Source organism: Vipera ursinii, assembly GCF_947247035.1.
Source record: "Vipera ursinii genome assembly, chromosome: Z".
In the NCBI taxonomy this organism is placed as follows: domain Eukaryota; kingdom Metazoa; phylum Chordata; class Lepidosauria; order Squamata; family Viperidae; genus Vipera; species Vipera ursinii.
This window is the reverse complement of record NC_139517.1, coordinates 31,663,149-31,682,950: the sequence shown is the minus strand read 5'-3', so window position 1 is coordinate 31,682,950 and position 19,802 is coordinate 31,663,149. Positions and strand designations below refer to the sequence as shown.

The window sequence follows — 19,802 nt, the reverse complement described above, 5'->3', positions numbered from 1 at the left end:
CTGGGTGCTTGGATGGTATTTACCCCCGTTAAGGCGATACCTAGCGGGCCGAACCAGTTTAGCCCTATCAAGTTGGTACGGTTCCCCGGCGTAACTAAAACCTCTAAGGGACCCTTGAACCCCTTGTACTGCACTACGACCTTAGCTCTCCCTTCCAGAGGAATGGGGGTTTTCTGGAAATCAGCTAGGTGTACCTGGGTTTGTCTCAAGGGAATTTGTTCTTGGCCTTGCTGACAGATCTCCTGGTATGTTGTTAGCGAAATTAAGGAGACTGCTGACCCTGAGTCCACTTCCATGTGGCAGGGCACCCCCTGAATTTTGACCCAGATCTTAACCTTGGAGCTTATGCTGTTTACCCTGTCAATTGTCTCTACCAGGGGCCCTGGTGGGTTTTCTCTGCTGGCCTGGGCAGCCGGCCTACCTGGGGAATTTGCCTCCACATCATTGATGTTGTCCCGGCCCTTGCTGCGGCACACCGGCTTGATGTGGCCAGTCTTCCCGCAATTGTGGCATTTCGCGTTTCTAAAGCGGCAGCTTCCTCGGGCATGATTGCCCCCGCAGCTGGCACAGGCGGCTCGTTGCTCGTAACGCGGTGGTGGCGGAGGGGGGTTCCTGGACCTACGGTGGTCCGACGGGTCGCCTCTCCTCGGTTGCCGGCGCTCCATTCTGCGCTGCAGGGCTTCTCCATCTGTGAAATCCACCGACTCTCCGCTGTCGCTGAAGGTTGCGCTTTCTTGATAGACGGTCGCGGGGCTCTCTGGGGTCGTGTTTGCCGGCTTCTTCTTGTGGCTGTGCTCGTAAGCCATGATCTCTCTGGTCAGCTCTGCCAGGCTCATGTCGGGTTTGGAAGTTAGTTTCTTCTGTAGCCTCTCGTCCCTCAGACCGATCACCACCTGGTCTCTGATGCGGTCTTCCAGGTCAGGGAAACAGCAGTTCCGTGCGGCGTGTCTGACCCCGGCGATGAACTCGTTGGCGGGCTCGTCCGGCCGTTGCTTCTTTTGGGCGAATTGCACCCGCCAGTACAGTTCTGAACGAGCCGGCATGTAGTACTTGTTCAGCTGGTCCACCAGGTCCGCGTAGGAGACTTCTGTGATGGGCACCGGGCTGAACAACCCGACGGCTGCATCGTACACTGGAGGTCCGCTGATGTACAGCAGAGCGGCGGCCTTTGCTCTGTCGTCAGTGATTTTACTGACGAGGAGGAATCCCTCGACCTGGCCAAGGTGTGATTGCCATCTCTCGGGATGGCGGGTATCAAATTCCCTCACACGGCCGAAGTTTGCCATGTCGTCCGGTCCTGGGTTGCTCCGATGGAAGTTAAAACTTCCGTGACAGCTCTTGCCGGGAACTTTCTTCCTCGGCCGTGACTTCAGCTCCCGAGCGATCCCACCTTCATCGCCAGTGAAGTAGCCTAAGGACCACTCAGGACGACAGGCTAGTTAACAACAGGTTTATTAAGAGCAAGGCGAACATAGAATAACTTGTCTGGCTTTTATAGCCAGCAGCTGGAAGCGAGGACCAATCAGAGGTGTTTATTTTGGCGCCGTGTCAAGCAGGGACCAATCCGCGCCGTCTTCTCTTGACAGCTCCGGCTTCCGCATGGTTGGTGTTTTGACAGCCGCGAGCTGTCAGTGGTTGCGCCTGCGCTGTGCGGTGGACGCTTTGACAGCTCAGGCTTCCTCATGGTCCGGAGTTTGACAGCCGCGAGCTGTCAGTGGTGGCGCCTGCGCTGTGCGGGGAACTTTGACAGCTGTCAAAGTTCCCGCGTGTTTTCCTGTCAGACGGCTTCTTAGTTTATATACTTTGTCGATGAAGTATTATTGAACTGTTTACATATATAACACAGTGCCAGTTTCCTTTGATGAATTTCCTTAGGGCATCTTTTGTAGATCTCACCATAATCTCAGCCATACCGTTAGTCGAGGGATGGAACGGAGCCGACGTGACATGCCTAATAGAGTTCTTCATGGTGAATATCTGAAATTCACGAGAAGTAAATTGGGGCCCATTATCTGAGACCGAAACATCAGGGAGGCCGTGTGTGGCGAAAAGCCCCCTAAGAACCTGTACTGTGGCGGCTGTAGTTATGCTGCTGACTGGAATGACTTCCAGCCACTTTGAATAGCTATCCACAGCTATTAGAAAAGTTTGTCCCTGAAAAGGTCCTGCGAAATCCAAGTGTACCCGGGAACATGGATTCTTGGTTGTCTCCCATTTATGGACTGGGGCCTGAGGTGGGGCTGGTCTTGCTAACTGGCAGGGGTAGTATCCTGCCACATGGTCCTCGATGTTTTTATCTATTCCTGGCCACCACACATAACTCCTAGCGAGGGCTTTCATTTTCACCACTCCAGGGTGTCCTTCGTGTAGTGTGCCTAATGTTTGAGGTCTGGGTTTTCCAGGAACCACTACTCTATTGCCCCATAGAATGCACCCCAAGTGGGATGACAGTTCTTGTTTCTTAGCAAAGTATGGCTGGAACTCTGGTCCTGGGCACTTAGCTGGCCACCCGGCAGTGACCCACTGCAGCACTCTGCTAGTGGTTTTCTCTTTGGCTGTGGCAGAGGCAATGTCCTTAGCAGACGCCCAAATTGTACCCTCCAGTACAGCTCGGAACGTGTTGGCATAAAGTGCTTGTTGAGTTTCTCCATCAGTTCCACGTAGGGTACTTCGGCTACCGGCTCTGGGCTGAAGAGGCCGACGGCGACGTCGTATACCGCCGGGCCGCTGAGATACAGGAGGGCTGTAGCTTTGGACCAGTCCTCGGTGATCTTGCTGACCAGCAGGAATCCTTCGACTTGCCCCAGATGCGACTCCCATCATTCTGGGTGACGAATGTCGAACTCTCGGACGTGTCCGAGGTTGGCCATGCTTTTTCTGCTTTGCCGCGTCCACGGAGGTTATAACTTCTGTGTCGGTGACTTCAGCCATGACTTGCTCTGGCCGCCGGGAATTCTTTTTCCTTGGCGCGTGACTTCAGCTGGGCGAAGCAGATCCCACCCTCATTGCCAGTGAGGTGGCTCGACCCAAGGACTACTCGGAGACAGCTGGCTGCAGTTAACTGTTTATTGAGGTACCGGACAATCATCTGCTCCGCTTCTGTTTCTTTTATAACCAGCTGTCAGCTGGCTAGAGCAATCAGTCGTTCGTCCTCCTCCCGCCTGAACTGCTGAACCAATCAGCTGCGTTGGGTTTTTTGACAGTTCGGAATCCTCGTGGCGGCTGCGCATGCATGGTGGGTCGCCGGGCTGACACAATGTTTAACCTGACACAATGTTTAACATGAACTTATAACATTAACCCTTTAACATTAATACATCACACTGCTTGTACTAGATTCATTCTCCTTTGTAGGGAGTGATTGACTTCTCAGGAAGCCATTCCTGTCTAGACACTTTTGCACAAATTTCCATATGTAAAAAGAATTGAGAGGATCTATTCTCTCTTTCTCTCCCTCTCCCTCTCTCTCTCTCCATCTATTATCTATTATCTACCATCTCTCTCTCTCTCTCTCCCTCCCTCCCTCTTCTTCTCTTTCTCTCTCCTATCAAATTTCTATATTGCCTATTAAACATGTGTGACCCGGGGCAGAATATTATTATTATTAGTAGTAATAGTAATAATAATGGTGCTTATGGAATTTGTTAAATGATCCTGAAATGGAAGAAGTTTTTAAAATGTTTTATTATCATAACAATTTGCACCAGTTTATTATTTAAGATTTCCACATAGGATTATCAGTAAGTAATGCTTTATTGAAATAAGGAGCAAGGGACAAATTTTAGCCGTGAAATTTTAAAGATTATAATTAACTTCTCATAACCTATTAATCTTCCACATATATTTCTATATATTTCAAATATTTCTTCTCTTTTCTCCTCCCCACAAGTTGGAGTACAGTTCTAAATCAGGATAATAGGACTCCCAAATATTGTGGCCTGATTAGATATCCAAGTTGCAAATAAGCTATTCTTTCTTTCTCCCCATTTTGCAAACTACTTTTAAAAAAAAGTGGGGTTGTGTTGGTAACTGGGGCCAGGCATTGAGACTGATCTGGAAACCACATGTGTCTGAAACCAATGAAACAAAAACATTTCAAACAGAGAGAAAGCACTGCACAACTTTTTTCTTCCCACGCTTCTCTCTCATTTCCAAGTAGCATCCTCGTCATTTGAAAGTCTGCTTCCACTCAAAAGGTTTGTAGCCCTGACGATAAGCAATGCTTCAATGCTGCAAGCAGAGCAACTGGAGAAAGACAAAACAAAATAATCTGTATGGAAAGAAAGCTCCTAACCTAGCAATTGCTTGTCACTAAGATGGAAAGATGGAAAGGATCATTAAGATAGGTGCAATCACGTCAGTGGCTCAGCAGATAATGGAAACTTCTGTGGGTAGGTAGACTAATGATTCTTAAAGAAAGGGCAAGGACTCTAACTTAGCATGAAGAAAAGTGCACCTGAGAAAGAGAGAAACCAGAATTTTATTCACTGTGGTTAAGTTGCAGGCTACATCCCCCACTGCCATATTAATGTAGCTAACCATTGATTGTGTATGTGCATTAACTGGAGCCAATTTCAGAAAAGCAGAGAGCTACATTTTAGCAAATCACTTTATACTTTCAAATAGGACAGAAATATTTATTTTATTTGTGACATTTATAAATAATGCCATCCACCTGCAGGCCTGTGCAAATCAGCCCTAATTCAATTTAATTTGGAGACTTGAGATTCAAATAAGATAAGATGCTATTTGAATTTGTAGTTCAAGGTCTGAGAGCAAACCAAATTGACTTGGACTGTTTTTAGAGCTAATATTGATGAGAAGTATATCTTCATCCAAAATGCCCGTAAATTGCCCATTATCATCTCAGTTACTACAATAAGAGGACCTTTTGCTAACTACTTTTTAAGGGACATATTCATATAATGTTGCTTTTATCTCATACTCAGGCAATCTAGAATTATTTTGGGAAGTTTTAGTGTGGAATTCTTCTTATCCCAATTCTTCTTATCCCAGAATAAATTTTCCCACATGGAGTCTCTGAAATATCTTAGTGATGAGTCTGGGAATGATATAGCCAGTGATTGGTTCTACTCTGTTTCTGCCCCTCCTGCTCATTCAGTCATTGGACACTGCTTCTATGTGGTCGTTGTAACTTGTCTGAGAAAAAACACCTACCTGCTTTCAAAGGCAATTTTCCTTTGTCCCCCCCCCCCCGCTGTTGATGGTAATCTCACCCACTTGAGTGATCCGCACCACAAAACAGATTGATATATCTATGAAAAAATATGTTCTGTTGTGTAGTGAGTTCTTTGGAGGCAGGAAGCAAGACAAGAGGTTTCAAACAGGAACATTTCTTTATTGAGGCAAACAGGAACAGAACTGAATCAGAGGCTTCTGCGCAGCTACTAATATGGTTGGCCACTAGGCGGTGGCCACTAGGTTTAAAGGAACCCATTCCCACCCCAAATCATCCAATGATCTTCTTGGAGACTGCATGTCTGGCTAGTCAGTGACTGTTACACAGACACCTCAATCCAGCAACCTTAAGCAGCATTCAAAAGACATGTGAAAACAGTTCAAGTAAAATTCCAATACATTACAGATTCCTAAAAGAAATATTGTTGTGAAAAAGAGGTCAAGGGGGCTCTTTCCCACACCCCAGTAACCTCCTGCCATGAGGACAATGCAATTGATGTCAGTGCAATTTTCTGCTGAGTCAAGGTTGGAATGAAAGAACATTGAAGTAGCAGCATGGGTGAGCCTTACATTGTGCTGAACAATGCAGAAACTGTTCTGCTAAATAAAATACTTCTAAACATATTTTAAAAGTAAAGCCATTTTAGTTTTCTGAAGTTCAGGTTTGGTTAATATTGAAATATGATCACCGACTTGCCTTTGCAGATTGGTATAGATTTGCTACCTCTGTTCACTGTTTGTGTAGTGCCAAGAGAGATCACATAGAAGGATAGTCAGCTTGGCCACTCCTTGGAAGGAGCCCTCATCGTAGATTTGACTTGTTGGTGACTGCTCTATATTAGCAGAGGCAGCAGAGGCAGGCTGACACAGTGAAAGAAAATGCCACAGAAATAGGCAGCCAAGGAGAAAAAGGCTGGCACATTGGTATTGGTAGATTTGCCACTTCCTGGTTTTAAAAACAAATAACATTTAGGCCAATACCTTTAAGTCCTAGCTTGATACTTATCCTCTCATTGTTGAGTTGTATATACTTAGGTCATATAAATGTCTATACTGAACATTTTTGAGACAATATTGTAAGCGCTAAGAGTTGAATTTAATGTTGACTTATGTTGCTAAGGTCAGAATACTGCATACAAAAAAAAAATCAAATGTAAGACTTGAGATAAAAAAAACCCAAATGAAACCAAAAGTAATGTTAGCCTTGTCACTGGAAAAAATAAATAAATCATAGCACTCAATTTAATGAGGTGACAAATTGTATTTGCTGCTGGGTATCTGTATCTACGAGGGACGTGGTGGCTCAGTGGGTTAGGACACTGAGCTTGTCGATCTGAAGGTCGGCAGTTTGGCGGGTCAAATCCCGAGTGCCGCGTAGCAGACTGAGCACCTGTTACTCGTCCCAGCTTCTGCCAACCTAGCAGTTCGAAAGCACGTAAAAATGCAAGTAGAAAATTAGGGACCACTACGGTGGGAAGGTAACAGCGTTCCGTGCGCCTTTGGCATCTAGTCATGCCGGCCACATGACCACGGAGACGTCCTCGGACAAGCGCTGGCTCTTTGGCTTTGAAACGGAGATGAGCACCGGCCCCTAGAGTTGGAAACGACTAGCACGTATGTGCGGGGGAACCTTTACCTTTACCTTTATCTGTGTCTAAGACTGCTTCACACTGTTCAGCTATCTTTGCTAGCATCCTCCATATATGGGAAGTAAACTTGCAAACTTGCATATTGACTGTAACCTCAGAAGCAGTACAAAAGCCATCTATTCTACAAGGGAGCCTTGGTGGAGCAGTGAGCTAATGCCTCCTTAAGTAACAACAGCTGCCTGCAAAGCCCTAATAAGCAGGCATATACATAGAATGAAGGCTATTGCTAAGAACATTGATTTGTGCTTCTTAGATTGTAAGCCGCTCTGAGTCTTCGAAGAAGGGCGGGATATAAATGGGATAAAAAAAATGTATGTCAAAAGTCTATAAAGTGCTTTGAAGCCAATTGATCTGATTTGCCGTTTCAAAGTTGCTTAGAACTGCAATTTTTTTCAACAGGGTGATTTGTTCCTAACTGTTTCAAAACTTTGTACAACCCTATTTTACCAGACATTGGGATGAAGAGAGACAGTGAATGATAATAATATTGTGTCCTAGCACTTCTTATTTGAGTTATGTAGGTAGCCCTTTGAGTTACTTAGGCAGTCCTTTGAACTATTGTGCAGTACATCTGTGGACATGGAAATGGCTTTGCAATCCCAATCTGAAAGTGCAGAATTTAGCACAACAGGGGCACCGAAAGTCCATTGTTATAATAGCTGTGGGTGTGATTCAGTTTTCAATCAGTCTTCAAAGCCAGTGGAAGCTTCATAGCACAGGGCTCTCCAGTGGTTACTTTCAGCAACCGCAGCTTCTAGTTCCCTTGACAATGTCACAGTGATGTAAGGTTTCCTTCACAGTATCTTTGAAGGGCTTGCACGGTTGACCTTGAGGTCTCTTCCCATAGAGCAAGATGAATGGTCATTCTGACGATGTGTCCCACTAACCGCATCTGGGCTCTGATAATCAGGATTCGATGCTGATAAGACTTTGTGTGATTCAGGACCTGCAGATTCTCGTCCTTCTCTCTGGTGCTTTGGTGAATAACGTGACCCCCTCTTTTTTGTGGTAGCCCCTCAAATACTGGAATACTGCTATCATGTCTCCCCTATTTCTTCTTTTCTTTAGATAGCCAAACCCAATTCCTGCAGCCATTCTTCATATATTTTAGCCTCCAGGCTTTTGATCATCTTAGTTGCTCTTCTCTGAATTTTTTCCAAACTCTCAACATCTTTTTTGTGATATGGTGACCAGAATTCGCTGCAATATTCCAGGTGTGGTCTTACTAGGGTTTTATAAAGCGGTACTAATACCTCATGTGATCTTGATTCTATGCCTCTGTTTATACAACCCAGGATTGTATTAGCTCTTTTGGCTGCTGCTGCACACTGCTGGCTCATGGTTAAGTGATCATCCACTAGGACTCCAAGGTCCCTCTCATGTTTTTCAGTCTGTTGGCTTGCTATTCCAAGGAAAGAAATTATGAACAAATGCTTCCCATGTCCTTATCTTGGCATTATGTGGGATTTCAAGAAATGGTTAGAGGATTTCTTCCTTCCATTAACATAAGAACCTCATCTTAATAGTGCTAAATGCCTCTTGGCTTTTAACACTTCCTTATAGAGCAGACATGTCAAACACAAGGCCCGGGGACCGGATCTGGCCCGCGAAGTGGTTTCATGTGGCCCGCGAAGCCATCCTGGAAACAGTGAGGGAACGGCCCCCACTGCCTTGGCCCTGGCCCAGAGACCCTCCTTCTGCCAGAGACCCTCAGATCTGTCCCACTCCTGCCCAGGCCCTCATAGGCACCCTTGATGCGAATGATGTAGAGCTGGCCATGCCCACCCAGTAGGCCATACGCACTCTAGCCACACCCACCCAGTAGGCCACGCCCACCCTGGCCATACCCACCCAGCCCCCTGAGGGCAACCGCAATGTTGATGCGGCCCTCAATGAAATTGAGTTTGACACCCCTGTTATAGAGGCTCTGCAGCTTTCTATTTGCTTCCTAACAGTTCAATAATATCATTCTGTCTAGAAATTCTGAAAATTTAGCATTTGCCACAAAGAAACCTATCACCTGGGTATTGCTGGCTTTTATTGTTGTTAGCTGCGAAGTCATGTCTGACCTATTGCGACCCTATGGAGAATGTTCCTCCAGGCCTTCCTGTCCTCTACCATCTTCTGGAGTCCATTTAAGCTCACGCCTACTGTTTTAGTGACTCCATCCAGTCACCTCATTCTCTGTCGTCCCCTTCTTCTCTTGCCCTCAATCTTTCCCAGCATTAGGCTCTTCTCCAGTGAGTCCTTCCTTCTCATTAGGTGGCCAAAATATTTTGAGTTTTAGCTTCAGGATCTCGCCTTCTAAAGGCCAGGGTTGATCTCCTCTAGGACTGACCGGTTTGATCGCCTTGCAGTCCAAGGGACTCGCAGGAGTCTTCTCCAGCACCACAGTTCAAAGGCCTCAATTCTTTGGTGCTCAGCCTTTTTTATGGTCTAACTTTCACAGCCATACATTGCAACTGGGAAGACCATAGCTTTGACTATACACACTTTTGTTGACAGGGTGATGTCTCTGCTTTTTAGTGTGCTGTCTAGATTTGCCATGGATTTCCTCCCCAGGAGCAAGCGTCTTTTAATTTCTTGGCTACAGTCCCCATCTGCAGTGATCTTGGAGCCCAGGAAAATAAAATCTGTCACTACCTCCATTTCTTCCCCATCTATTTGCCAGGAATTGAGAGGGCCGGATGCCATGATCTTGGTTTTCTTAATGTTAAGTTTCAACCCAAGTTTTGCACTCTCCTTCTTCACCCGCAACAAGAGGCTCTTCAGTTCTTCTTCACTTTCTGCCATTAGAGTGGTATCATCTGCTGGCTTTAGAAAGTCTCTACTATGTGTATGGTACTTAGATCCATCTTTTAGAGTTTTTCTGAAATTCAGGGTATCTTAGCAAGCTCCTGGCAAAAAAAGAACACAATTCAAGAGATAAAACAGCCATTGCTTTGGAAGATGTCTATGTACTACACCAACTTGTTTTTGCAGATTTTTCATCTTGTATTTCTAATCTTCTCTTTTAGGATCAAAGCACACAGCTGGCCAAAACAGGGACTCTATCAAGGCGATCAATCAAGTCCTCGGCTGGGCTGTCACCTGGAACCCTTGGGTGAGAATGAATCAACTAATAACAGGAGCAAGCAAGGAAACCACCACTGAGTTAAGGCTACTATGGCCATCTATACTACTTGTGAAGGATAATCATATATTCAATGATATTTTATTGTTGACTATTTTATTTTATTTTATTTTATTTATTAATCAGATTTTTATAGCAGCCCATCTCACCAAAAGGAGTTCTGGGCAGTGTACAGCAAGGGACAAAACAACCAATATAAACATGTTAAAAATTGATATTATAAAATCAAATATATAAACTCTATACAAAGCGGATAAGAATAGCTACCTCAACAATGGAGGTATCTAGCCATGTTTTTTTTAAAAAAATATCACATCTGATTTAAAGGCAAAGCAATCAGGAGTCTTTGAAGTGAGCAGCCTTGCAGGAGATCCCAGCAACATCTGGCAGGAGAGGTTAAGCCCAGCAAGATGAGGCAAGTTCTTCCCCCTTTTGAACATGTCGATCACAAGGGGCAGAACTTGTATCACACTGCTGCTCCATCCACCACCAAACCAATTTTCAACCCTTGCCTGAAAATACTGTTTGCCAATGAAAATCTTGACAGCCTTCCTTGAGATGGGTAGCCACACTTTCTTTCCAAATCAGTCCATAAATGAGAACATGTAGAACTATAATATAAATGTATGGCTTATCATCACGCAGCGAACAACTGTACAGTGAGTTAATCAAGAATATTTCTTAAAAGTGGGCTGCCTTGGTGTCCCCACCAATTCAAAGGACATACTGTATAAATGATTTCAATTAGAATTACATAATTTAATCCCTTTGCAGTTCAGACTAATCACTTAAATTGACAATTAATTAGGCACTATTTTTAAAATAATTTAAATTACATTTTATAGGCATTCACAGACCAAGTGATGCTTTTTATAAAAAGTGGGTTGCTTTAGTCAGAAGTAGAATAACATTCTTTAAGATGTTGTTGCTTGTCTAAAATGATAAGGTTAGAATTTCTGATGTTATATTGTCTCTTATCAGACTCTTTCTTAGTAGTTAGAATCTCAGGCACTGGAATGGGTGGCTATGATATTCTTCTATTATTCAACTCAAAGGACCAGTTATTTATACATGGAAACATTGGTTGTGCATGGAATGATGAGCTCTGACCTGTGAAAATGTATTTGGTAATAAAATGATCTATAGGACTTCATCTGAATCTTCACTGTTCATCCTGACAGTGTAATGAATTGATGTGGTTGGGTGTGGGTATTACATGACTCATCTGTTTCTGTTATATAAACCGCTTGGTCAAAATGCAAGAATTCTCAGGTCTCTGGTTTCCGGCAGACACGGTGTTTTATTTTTTTGCAAATGAGGATTTTAGGGGAAGAGATGCTTTATAAAGTAGCCTCCAAGAGTCACATGGGATGTGGTGATGATGATGTTAGAAATAAAGAAACTAAATGCTCTTTGGGGGCGGGGATTGGATGTGTACAATTAGGGTTTTAAAATATATGAATGTTTAAAGCTTACTTTAAAAATAAAATTTCTCATATTTGACAAGCAATTCTTAAAGGAAAGTTGTATTGATGCAGGTATGGGAAATCCAGACATTACTTTTTTCCCCTTTTATTTTAGAAGGAGCCAGAAGGTCCTGGAAGCAATTCTGCCACCACTCATCCCCGAATGTCAACTCTCAACAGCTTCACCTTTGACATCCATGAGGTACCTTTAGGAGGCCCTTCCCCCCCCCTTCCTCTTCCCAGCACAGAGTAGATATGTAAAGAACAACCTCGCGGGAAAAGTAATTATTATTACAAATGATTAAACATAATTGCTCTAGAGAAACTATTACGGTACCTCTTTCTTTATTAAGTATCGACAGATCTATTGACTTTGACATGTAGACAAGAATATTGTCCTTAAATACTTCCCTTTATGTAACAAATAACCTGCAGGAAAAAACACAAAGTATCACCAAACAAGAATATGAGGTAATGTGCTAGCTCAGGCTGTTTCCTGTATGGTGCTTTTCTTTGTACAGAGATGGACAAAATATGCCTCTCTAGATATTGTTGGATTCCAGTTCTCATCTGTTGTGGTAGCAAGCCAATGATGATGGAAACTCTCCCATTCCAGAATTACAAGTCTGTTATTATTTTAACACAAGGGGCATGGTTATTTTCCTTCCTTTTCCACTGCCTTTTCAACAAATGTTCCTCTGAAACCTGTCCTTGTTTAAATGTCACAGTAACCTCCCAGAAGCTTTGAACAGCACGAGTATGAAAAGGCCTTCTGAACCAGATCCATCACCATCCCCACCCCCACCACCGGAAGCAGGTGATTTTCTTCTCCCTTCTCAGATTTTTTGCCATCTCCTCCTGTTCAAGCAGAAGATGTTCTTTCTCTGCCTTACCCTGAGCCAGGTAAAAGCTTTTTTGAAGCAATAGGAAAATAAATCAAAGTGTAACAAGTCATTAGTGAGTTGGCATATACAACCCATTAATAAATGTCAGCAAGGACCATGGGAGCAGTATCCTGTGATCTTGGAAATGGAATGGCTAGCAGATGGTACTTGAGTTCATAAATTGCACCAAGTCAGAAGTGCTTTGTTTGATTGACTTCTGTGACCCAATCATTTAGGTCTTATTTAGCAAACCATGACTTGGTATATAGGATTAATTACAGAACATCAAGCAGATGAGACAGCTGACTTGATTATTTGTGAAGCAGACACCATATTTGTTTGCAGATCTTGATTTTCCAACTTTTCCTCTACCACCATCCCTGGATATCTCCAACTGTGGTCACCTGAAACCTCCTTTTCTGCCACCTCCACCACCCCCAGAGAAATTTCCATGGGCCCCAGACACCTATCTGGAGAAAGGTACCTTAGTAAAAATATGAGAACTGCATGATTTCTATCTCCTAACCCTAGAGTTGAAATGCCAAGGCACCAAAAACATTAGAAGGCATTCCTGTTGCCATGTACCCCCCCGCCCGCCAGTAATGGTTTATAATGGTTTGTTATACATAAGACAAAGTCCAATCCACACATTAAAAGATAAATTCTCAGCTCAGCTGAGAATGAAGTGATACTTTTTCAAAATTCTTATTAAATATAATAAAGCTTGGGGAAGAGATAGGTAGGACTGTCTTCCATCTTAATTAGCATAAACAATCTTTTCCATCCAGCCTTTTTTCAATACCAGCCAATCTGTGCTCTTCCGTCCCATTTGCCTCAATGAATTTGGCTATAGTTATGAGTGGCATAAGATGTAAAACTAAATAAGGTTGTACTCCCCCTCACCTTCCATTCTATCTCTTTAGTCTTCCTGGGTTATCTTAAGGATGTAGCTAGTTGACCTTTTATTAGTTTCATTCTTTGACTCTGTTTTTCCTTATCTTGTTTTCAGTTGTGACTCTTTACCCTTATGTTCAGAAGAAGGAGGATGAACTCTCATTTACAGAAGGGGTCATTATTTATGTAACACGGAAATACTCAAATGGCTGGTGTGAGGGCGTGACAAGTGATGCAGAGGGATTGTTCCCCAGGAACTACACTGAACCTTTGCACTGAATGAGGCAGAATGGAAGAGTGAAAAAGACAGGACCCTAACACAAGTTTTATGGAGAGCATGGAGTCACCTGGAGTAGTCCACAATGAGATAGGCAGCAAATAAATTTAACAAGTAAATTCATGCACATCCTTATTTAAGTTGCCAGGAAATCAGTATTTCCCTGACTTAGTTCAACTAGGCTAAAATCAAGCTAATGAAAGGAAGGTGTCAAGAGTACTTTGGACATTTCCCTATGTGGGAAGAATCCAGAGAAATAAATATTTTGGGGGATATTAAAAAAGGCAGAATGTATTTCCCCAAAGGATCTTAAAGGCAGAAATATCTCCTTCCCCCCAGCTAGAAAACTCAACAGAAACCAGGTTTTAGAAATGCAGATGTAATAATCCATTCAAGAAGGTTGGCATCAGGAAGCTTAGAAATTGATGAGATTGGGAAGACAAAGATCCCTACAATCAACAATCCCTCACACACCCCAAAAATCCAACACAGGACATAGTCAGCAGCCACAGCCCCAGGGAAGCAGGACATAATAGGATTCATCCGCCACCATCAGAATACTAGAAAGGCACACCCAGACTCAGGTCAAAGTTAATGCCACAGGAAACAACTCTAAACACAAAGCACAAGAAGACATAAAAACCCACCACTCCCTGCTCCATGTGGTCAGCTTTCCCAGAGCCACCCTTCTGTCTAGCCTTGCTCTTCAATCAACTACAACCTTCTTTCTAAAGCAGTCTCCATTTTGTTTATTTCTGCTTGGACTGGACCCTGATGAAGATTTTTCTTTCTACACCTAAATCCATTGCAATGTAAACACAGGATTTATGGTTCCTCTTTCCTCTGCAGTGCTTCACAAAACCTAAAATCTTGCCCAGCAGTTAATAAGGAACCCATCAGGGCTAATTTCTATCTGTACAAAAATAGTGATTTCTTAGACTTCTGAGGTCGGGCTTGCTATGTTTGATAAATGTGACAAATAAATAAATGAATCCAGCAACAAACTTTACTCTTATGTAGCAAATAAACATGCTGTAAAATATCCTTGAAAGTTTTGTGTGGTTTTTCAATATGCCAGCAAGTGGTGCTATTTTGTAGTAAACCCATAGTAAGGCCTGACCCACTGTGTCCAACCCTGAAATCCTATTTGCATCCCAAAATTATACCATCTATTTCAGCAACAAATGACTGAGCAGAGACAGCATGTTCACCTACAGTTTTTTGGGAGGGAGGGGCAGTCAGAAAAGAAAGAAAAGGTAAAATTCTTCTCTGGGTTAAGTGCAACTCCTTATAGCTTTGTGGATATACTGGTTGTTATGGAGATTTCTTGCAACTGCTGCCTTCCATGTCCTTTGACTTTTGACTTCCCAATACAGTGTAGAGTCCAGGGGTGTCAAACTCGCAACGTCACGTGATGCATTGCGACTTTTTCACCATTGCCGGCAATGGGGTGGGCATGGTTTCGCTATGATGCATCTGGCCTGCAGGCCGGCAGTTTGACACCCCTGAAAGTGGTCTCCCACCAAAGGACTAAGCAGGCTCAACCTGACTAAGATCAGGTTAGCACTGTCATCTGCTTTTAATATAGACAAAAAAGTTGAATACCAAGTTATTGAGTTTAAAATAGTTCACTGAAGTTCCCAACCCTTCCAAGTTGCACCATCGGGATATTATCATCCTGCCTCTAGCTGCCTTTTTTGCTTTCTTGTTTTAAAAAAAGGTTGCTTTATATACTGGGAAATGTGTAGAATATTAGGAGGGTGAGGTGAATGTGACTATAAAGCACTTCCTGATTCGTGACTGAGGAAGAACAAAAGAGAGGAAGCTTCAAACCCGTTTTTCCATTTGGAATTATGTAATTCATTTTTCCAAAGGTGATACTTCATTGTGTTGATTCATTTGTCTCTGTTCAACTACTAGAAATGTTTGTCACAACGAACTCTGGAAAGTTCAAACAGTGCTATACCTGATGGCCAAGAGAAAGAGTTTTTTTTCTCTCTCCCTAAATCAAGCTGAGTGGTCTCAGTCTGAATATTGTATCCCACTTTAATTGCACTCCACATTTATCCTGGCTTGCCATAATAGGTGGCTATATGTACCCTCAAATTTCCAGCTTAGGCCCACCCTTTAATTCCCTTTATTTTGCTGTAAGAGGAAACCACATCAAGCGAAAAAGGACTGAGGGAAAACTGAGAGGAACAACCATCTGCTATTCTCAGATCAAAGGAGAGAATAAAGCTAATTCATGAGGAAAAACAGCAGCTCACTGGTAGGAGTATAGGTGAAAGAGAAGAAAGCTTTCCCATCACTAGAGAGTTCACACATTCAGACTCTAGAAACACAGGAACCATGAAACAGATATTTGAATATACTTTATAAGCAATATGGTCAGCTGAGTATACAAAAGACAACATTTAAGTATTTGCTAGGGTTTTTTTGTGTGTGGTGTGTGTGTGTCTGTATGTGTGTGCGCGCGCGTGCACATATAAAAGAGTTGCCATGGCTTTAAATTCCAAAAATAACAAGCAGAAAGGGGGAGTACAACAGAAAAGAATATGGGAAAATTGCAAAGAATACAGACCAGGTAAGGATTACAAATAAACATTTTTTTAAAAAAAAGACAAAGTGCTGGTTTTGTTATGGAATTTGAGATGGCAAGCACATTTCAAGCCAAGGAGAAATCCATGCTGGTGTTTTGGGGTACAACACCTTGGGAGAGAAGAGTCAAGTGCTCAATTTTAATAAATGAAAATTATTCTGGCAGCTATACATGTGTATCTGTGGTAACAAATTCAGTGGAAATCTGTTCCAGTATTGCACAGAGAAAGGGTATAATCTAGGTGTCTTATGATTCAGTGTCCATTGCTGAAGATTACTGCATAACTGTTGTGTGTCTGTTGTGGCAGTATTGTATCTGTAGTTTGTTTGCACGAACATATTCCACTGATTCCTCTTTCTAATCTCGGTCCCATAGCTGTCACTAATCTCATATTGATCAATTCAATTCCTTTTCCTGAGCAAAACATGAAATGTACAGTTTAGCATATTTAGCATGTTCACTCTTATCAAGCTCCCTAAATCATTTTGAGGAAGCCATGCATGGATAAGCTGATAAAAGACAAGAGAACTTTTATGTTTTAAATTTTATCTATGATGCAGCACCATCATTCAGCCTGGTGCAAATTACTTTCTCCAGAAGGCCATTTCTCCTTATCCCTCTGTCTTTAATTTATCGGGGAGTATATGAAACATTATTTGAATAGAACAGAGAAAAAAAATCCAAACTTAGATCTGAAATTACAGGATAGTTATGGATGAATGGGAAATGCATACAGTAACAGGATACTTTTTTCATTTTTGTAATCTCCTACCTTGTACATTTCTAAAGTCAGGGGTCAGGAATTGTGGTTATCCAGTTACTGCTGAATTATAACTGCAAAAAAAAAAAAAAAAAAAACCAAACAAGCCCATTGTAGGAAGGGGTAGCATAGCAACATCTGAAGGGCCATGCTGTACATCAATTATCATCAATAGTTGTTTCTAACATGTTCCCTATAGCAGGGATCTCCAACCTTGGCAACTTTATGACTTGTGGACTTCAACTCCCAGAATTCCTCAGCCAGACTCCTGCCTTACACATCCAAAATACTTCATTTTTTTGTTTCTATACATCAAATAGGCAGCACCACATGCCTCATTTAGGTAGCAGTTTCTTTTGGAGGAGCAGAAATGCTTCCTTGAGGCTTTTCTAGATCAGAGTTCCCCAATTTTTTCGGCTTTGCAGATTGGTGTGTGGGGGAGGGGATGTTTCCACACTTTTCCACCACTTCCGCAGCCCAATTCCGAAAACTCGAGGCCCAGAAGCGGACCGTGGCTAGGGGTTGGGGAACCTCTGTTCTAGGTGACAGACCAACATGCTACTATATTTTGTTTTCTCTCACGATTTGCTTGGCTAAAAGCCACCCTTGCCAATCTGGCATCTTATAAAGGACTTGGAACTGCAATGTCCAGCCCATATTCAGCTCTTGAAATCCATAGTTATTAGCTATGTTGACTGTGAATTATGAAAGTCAAACATTTGGAGAATAGCAGGTTGAGGAAGTATAAGCCCTAGGGCATTGATCTCAGCCATAAAACAAGCCCTTGAAGAAAACAGTATGTTGTGCTCAATTAGATGATTATGTCCTGTCCAGCAACAATGCTACATTTCCATTTGGGACATTTTTTAAGATATCAGTAACAGTTTATCTTACATTACACAATACCTGCTTTATTTTGACTTAATATGTGTGATCCAGCTACTGTGGTTTGTGAACCATGGCTTATGGCTTAATAGTGTGTAAACTCAGCTGAACCTGGCTGAATGGGTAAATCATAAATTAAATGAAATCTGACCTAGCAGATACATAATTCTGCTCCATTTAGATCTATAGCAGATGATTTTATTGCCATCTTCAATGAGCCAGGAGCCAGGACTGCTTTTAAATGCTTTGGTAGCAGAGATATCCCCAAAATGGATAAGCAATTTTAAGAAATGCAAACAGCATTTTCTTCATAGGCAAGCAAAACATATGAGGTGGCAGGCACCCACCCACCCTTCCTGGAATGGACTGCCAAACTGCATAGAGAGCCCTTATCTCAAGATCAAAAGAAGGGAAGATCCAGAGACAGATTGTGCATAATGAGAGAGAGGGAATGGGGAAAACAGAGCAGAAGCCAAACATGAAGCAATGCAAGGTTAATCGCTGAGATCTTTCCACGCTGTATGTCAGGTAAATCAAGGAGAATTGCTGCTTCTGCCAAGTCTTTCCCTCAGCATGTTTCCTTGAGAACTTCTTGAAGGTGGGAACAAACTTCTATGGCAGAGTCCCAAGGGACTACAGTAGCCTGGTAAGCCCCAGGTTGATTTTTCTTCATCTCCTGGATGAGTTGATGCATGGGATAACCCTTCCTTGGGAAGGCAACATCACTGGACTTCATTGCCATGGAAGGGCAGAAGTCATTGGCTCCATCTCCCACATAGAAGATTCTCTCAAATTTGTTTCCCTCCTGAGCTCTTTCTTCCAGGTATTCAATCAGGATCTTCTGTTTGCACATATTTGAAGGGCATCGTGGGCAATTGTGTGAATGATAAGGGCCCAAAATGAAGTAGCCCATCTTGTCAAAGCTAGAAGGGTTACTGAATATTTTACGGAAGAGAGAGTAAACCCCTGCAGCCTTCAAAGAACATTCAATGCCGAACATGTTGGCATCAGAGATGAGGATGATCTCAAAGCAGTTCTGGTGCTTAGAGAGGAACTGGAAGAGCTCCTGCATGCCAGGAGAGAAGGGAATATTTTCATAGACTGCTTTGAAGTCAGCCATCTTTACCCCTTGATCCCCCAGATATTTCAAAACCCGCTGCATGTACTCATTGTAGAAGCCTTCCCGGAAGGTTTGGCGTATGGACTCTGGCAGCTTTTTCGCAGGAGCAGCCTGGACAACAGAATCATCACTATTCTCATTTACAATGGTCTCATCAAAGTCAAAGACCAGGAGTTGCTTTTGGCTTTGTGTGGCCTCCATTGGCCCATCCTGCAACAAAAAGAAGTTTCGTTAATGGAAAGCTAACTATAATGATTACATTCCTTTGCCCTTCTCATTATGCAGCCCATGCCCAATTTGATTGCCATCTTTATTTGGAAACTCCCAGAATTTCCCAGCCAACACAGCCATTCCTGAGAATTCTGGAAAATGGGATCCATACACCTTCCTGGCTGCCATGATGGTTACAATGCCTCTTCCAGCAAACATAAGAACTGAATACTTTTGCCTTATTTGCAAAACAGTGTTTGAAAACATTTCTGCATATTTTTGGCTCCAACTTTGATGCACCCTCCCCTTCCTACCTGAACCATGAACTATCTGCAGATGTTCTGAGGTGCCAAAAACAGCAGGCAAAGGATGAAATGTTGAGTACATAGGCAGGTGCATCCATAGCAGAAGATCCTTTTCATGCACAAATAGATGATACCTCTATTTGGCCCTAACCAAAGCAAAGAATGTATGACTATGCTTAGAAATAACTGAAATTCTATCTTTAATATGCCCCCCCCCTTTTTGGTCTTGGTGACAAATTATAGAATTTGCTACTTATACATTCTATTTTATAATCTTAGTCTCTGAAAGGATTAGAATGTTTTGAAGTATTTGCATTCATAAGAACTAGTAACTTTGGTGCTTTAAAACTTCTGGAAGATGTGATGATTTTTAATCTCCCTGTCCAATGCCATTAAGATCTGTTAACATTAATGATTTTCA

The 19,802-nt window shown here is 42.7% G+C and overlaps 2 protein-coding genes across 11 annotated transcripts in view; one reads left to right on the top strand and one right to left on the bottom strand.

Moving 5' to 3' along the window:
• The window catches only part of ABI3 (ABI family member 3), a 46,108-nt gene extending 31,580 nt beyond the window's left edge, over positions 1 to 14,528 (top strand). For all 5 annotated transcript variants that reach the window (XM_083376800.1, XM_083376802.1, XM_083376803.1 and 2 more), the window contains 5 exons: positions 9,866 to 9,951; positions 11,563 to 11,649; positions 12,176 to 12,264; positions 12,677 to 12,811; positions 13,341 to 14,528. In XM_083376800.1, the coding sequence (XP_083232926.1) occupies positions 9,866 to 9,951; positions 11,563 to 11,649; positions 12,176 to 12,264; positions 12,677 to 12,811; positions 13,341 to 13,504 (561 nt within the window). In that variant the 3' untranslated portion in view covers positions 13,505 to 14,528. The remainder of the gene's footprint in view (positions 1 to 9,865; positions 9,952 to 11,562; positions 11,650 to 12,175; positions 12,265 to 12,676; positions 12,812 to 13,340) is intronic.
• Positions 14,529 to 15,876: 1,348 nt separating this feature from the next.
• Positions 15,877 to 19,802, bottom strand: part of PHOSPHO1 (phosphoethanolamine/phosphocholine phosphatase 1) — a 37,655-nt gene continuing 33,729 nt past the window's right edge. For all 6 annotated transcript variants that reach the window (XM_083376737.1, XM_083376740.1, XM_083376742.1 and 3 more), the window contains one exon: positions 15,877 to 19,076. In XM_083376737.1, coding sequence (XP_083232863.1) covers positions 18,315 to 19,076 — 762 coding nt within the window. In that variant the 3' untranslated portion in view covers positions 15,877 to 18,314. The remainder of the gene's footprint in view (positions 19,077 to 19,802) is intronic.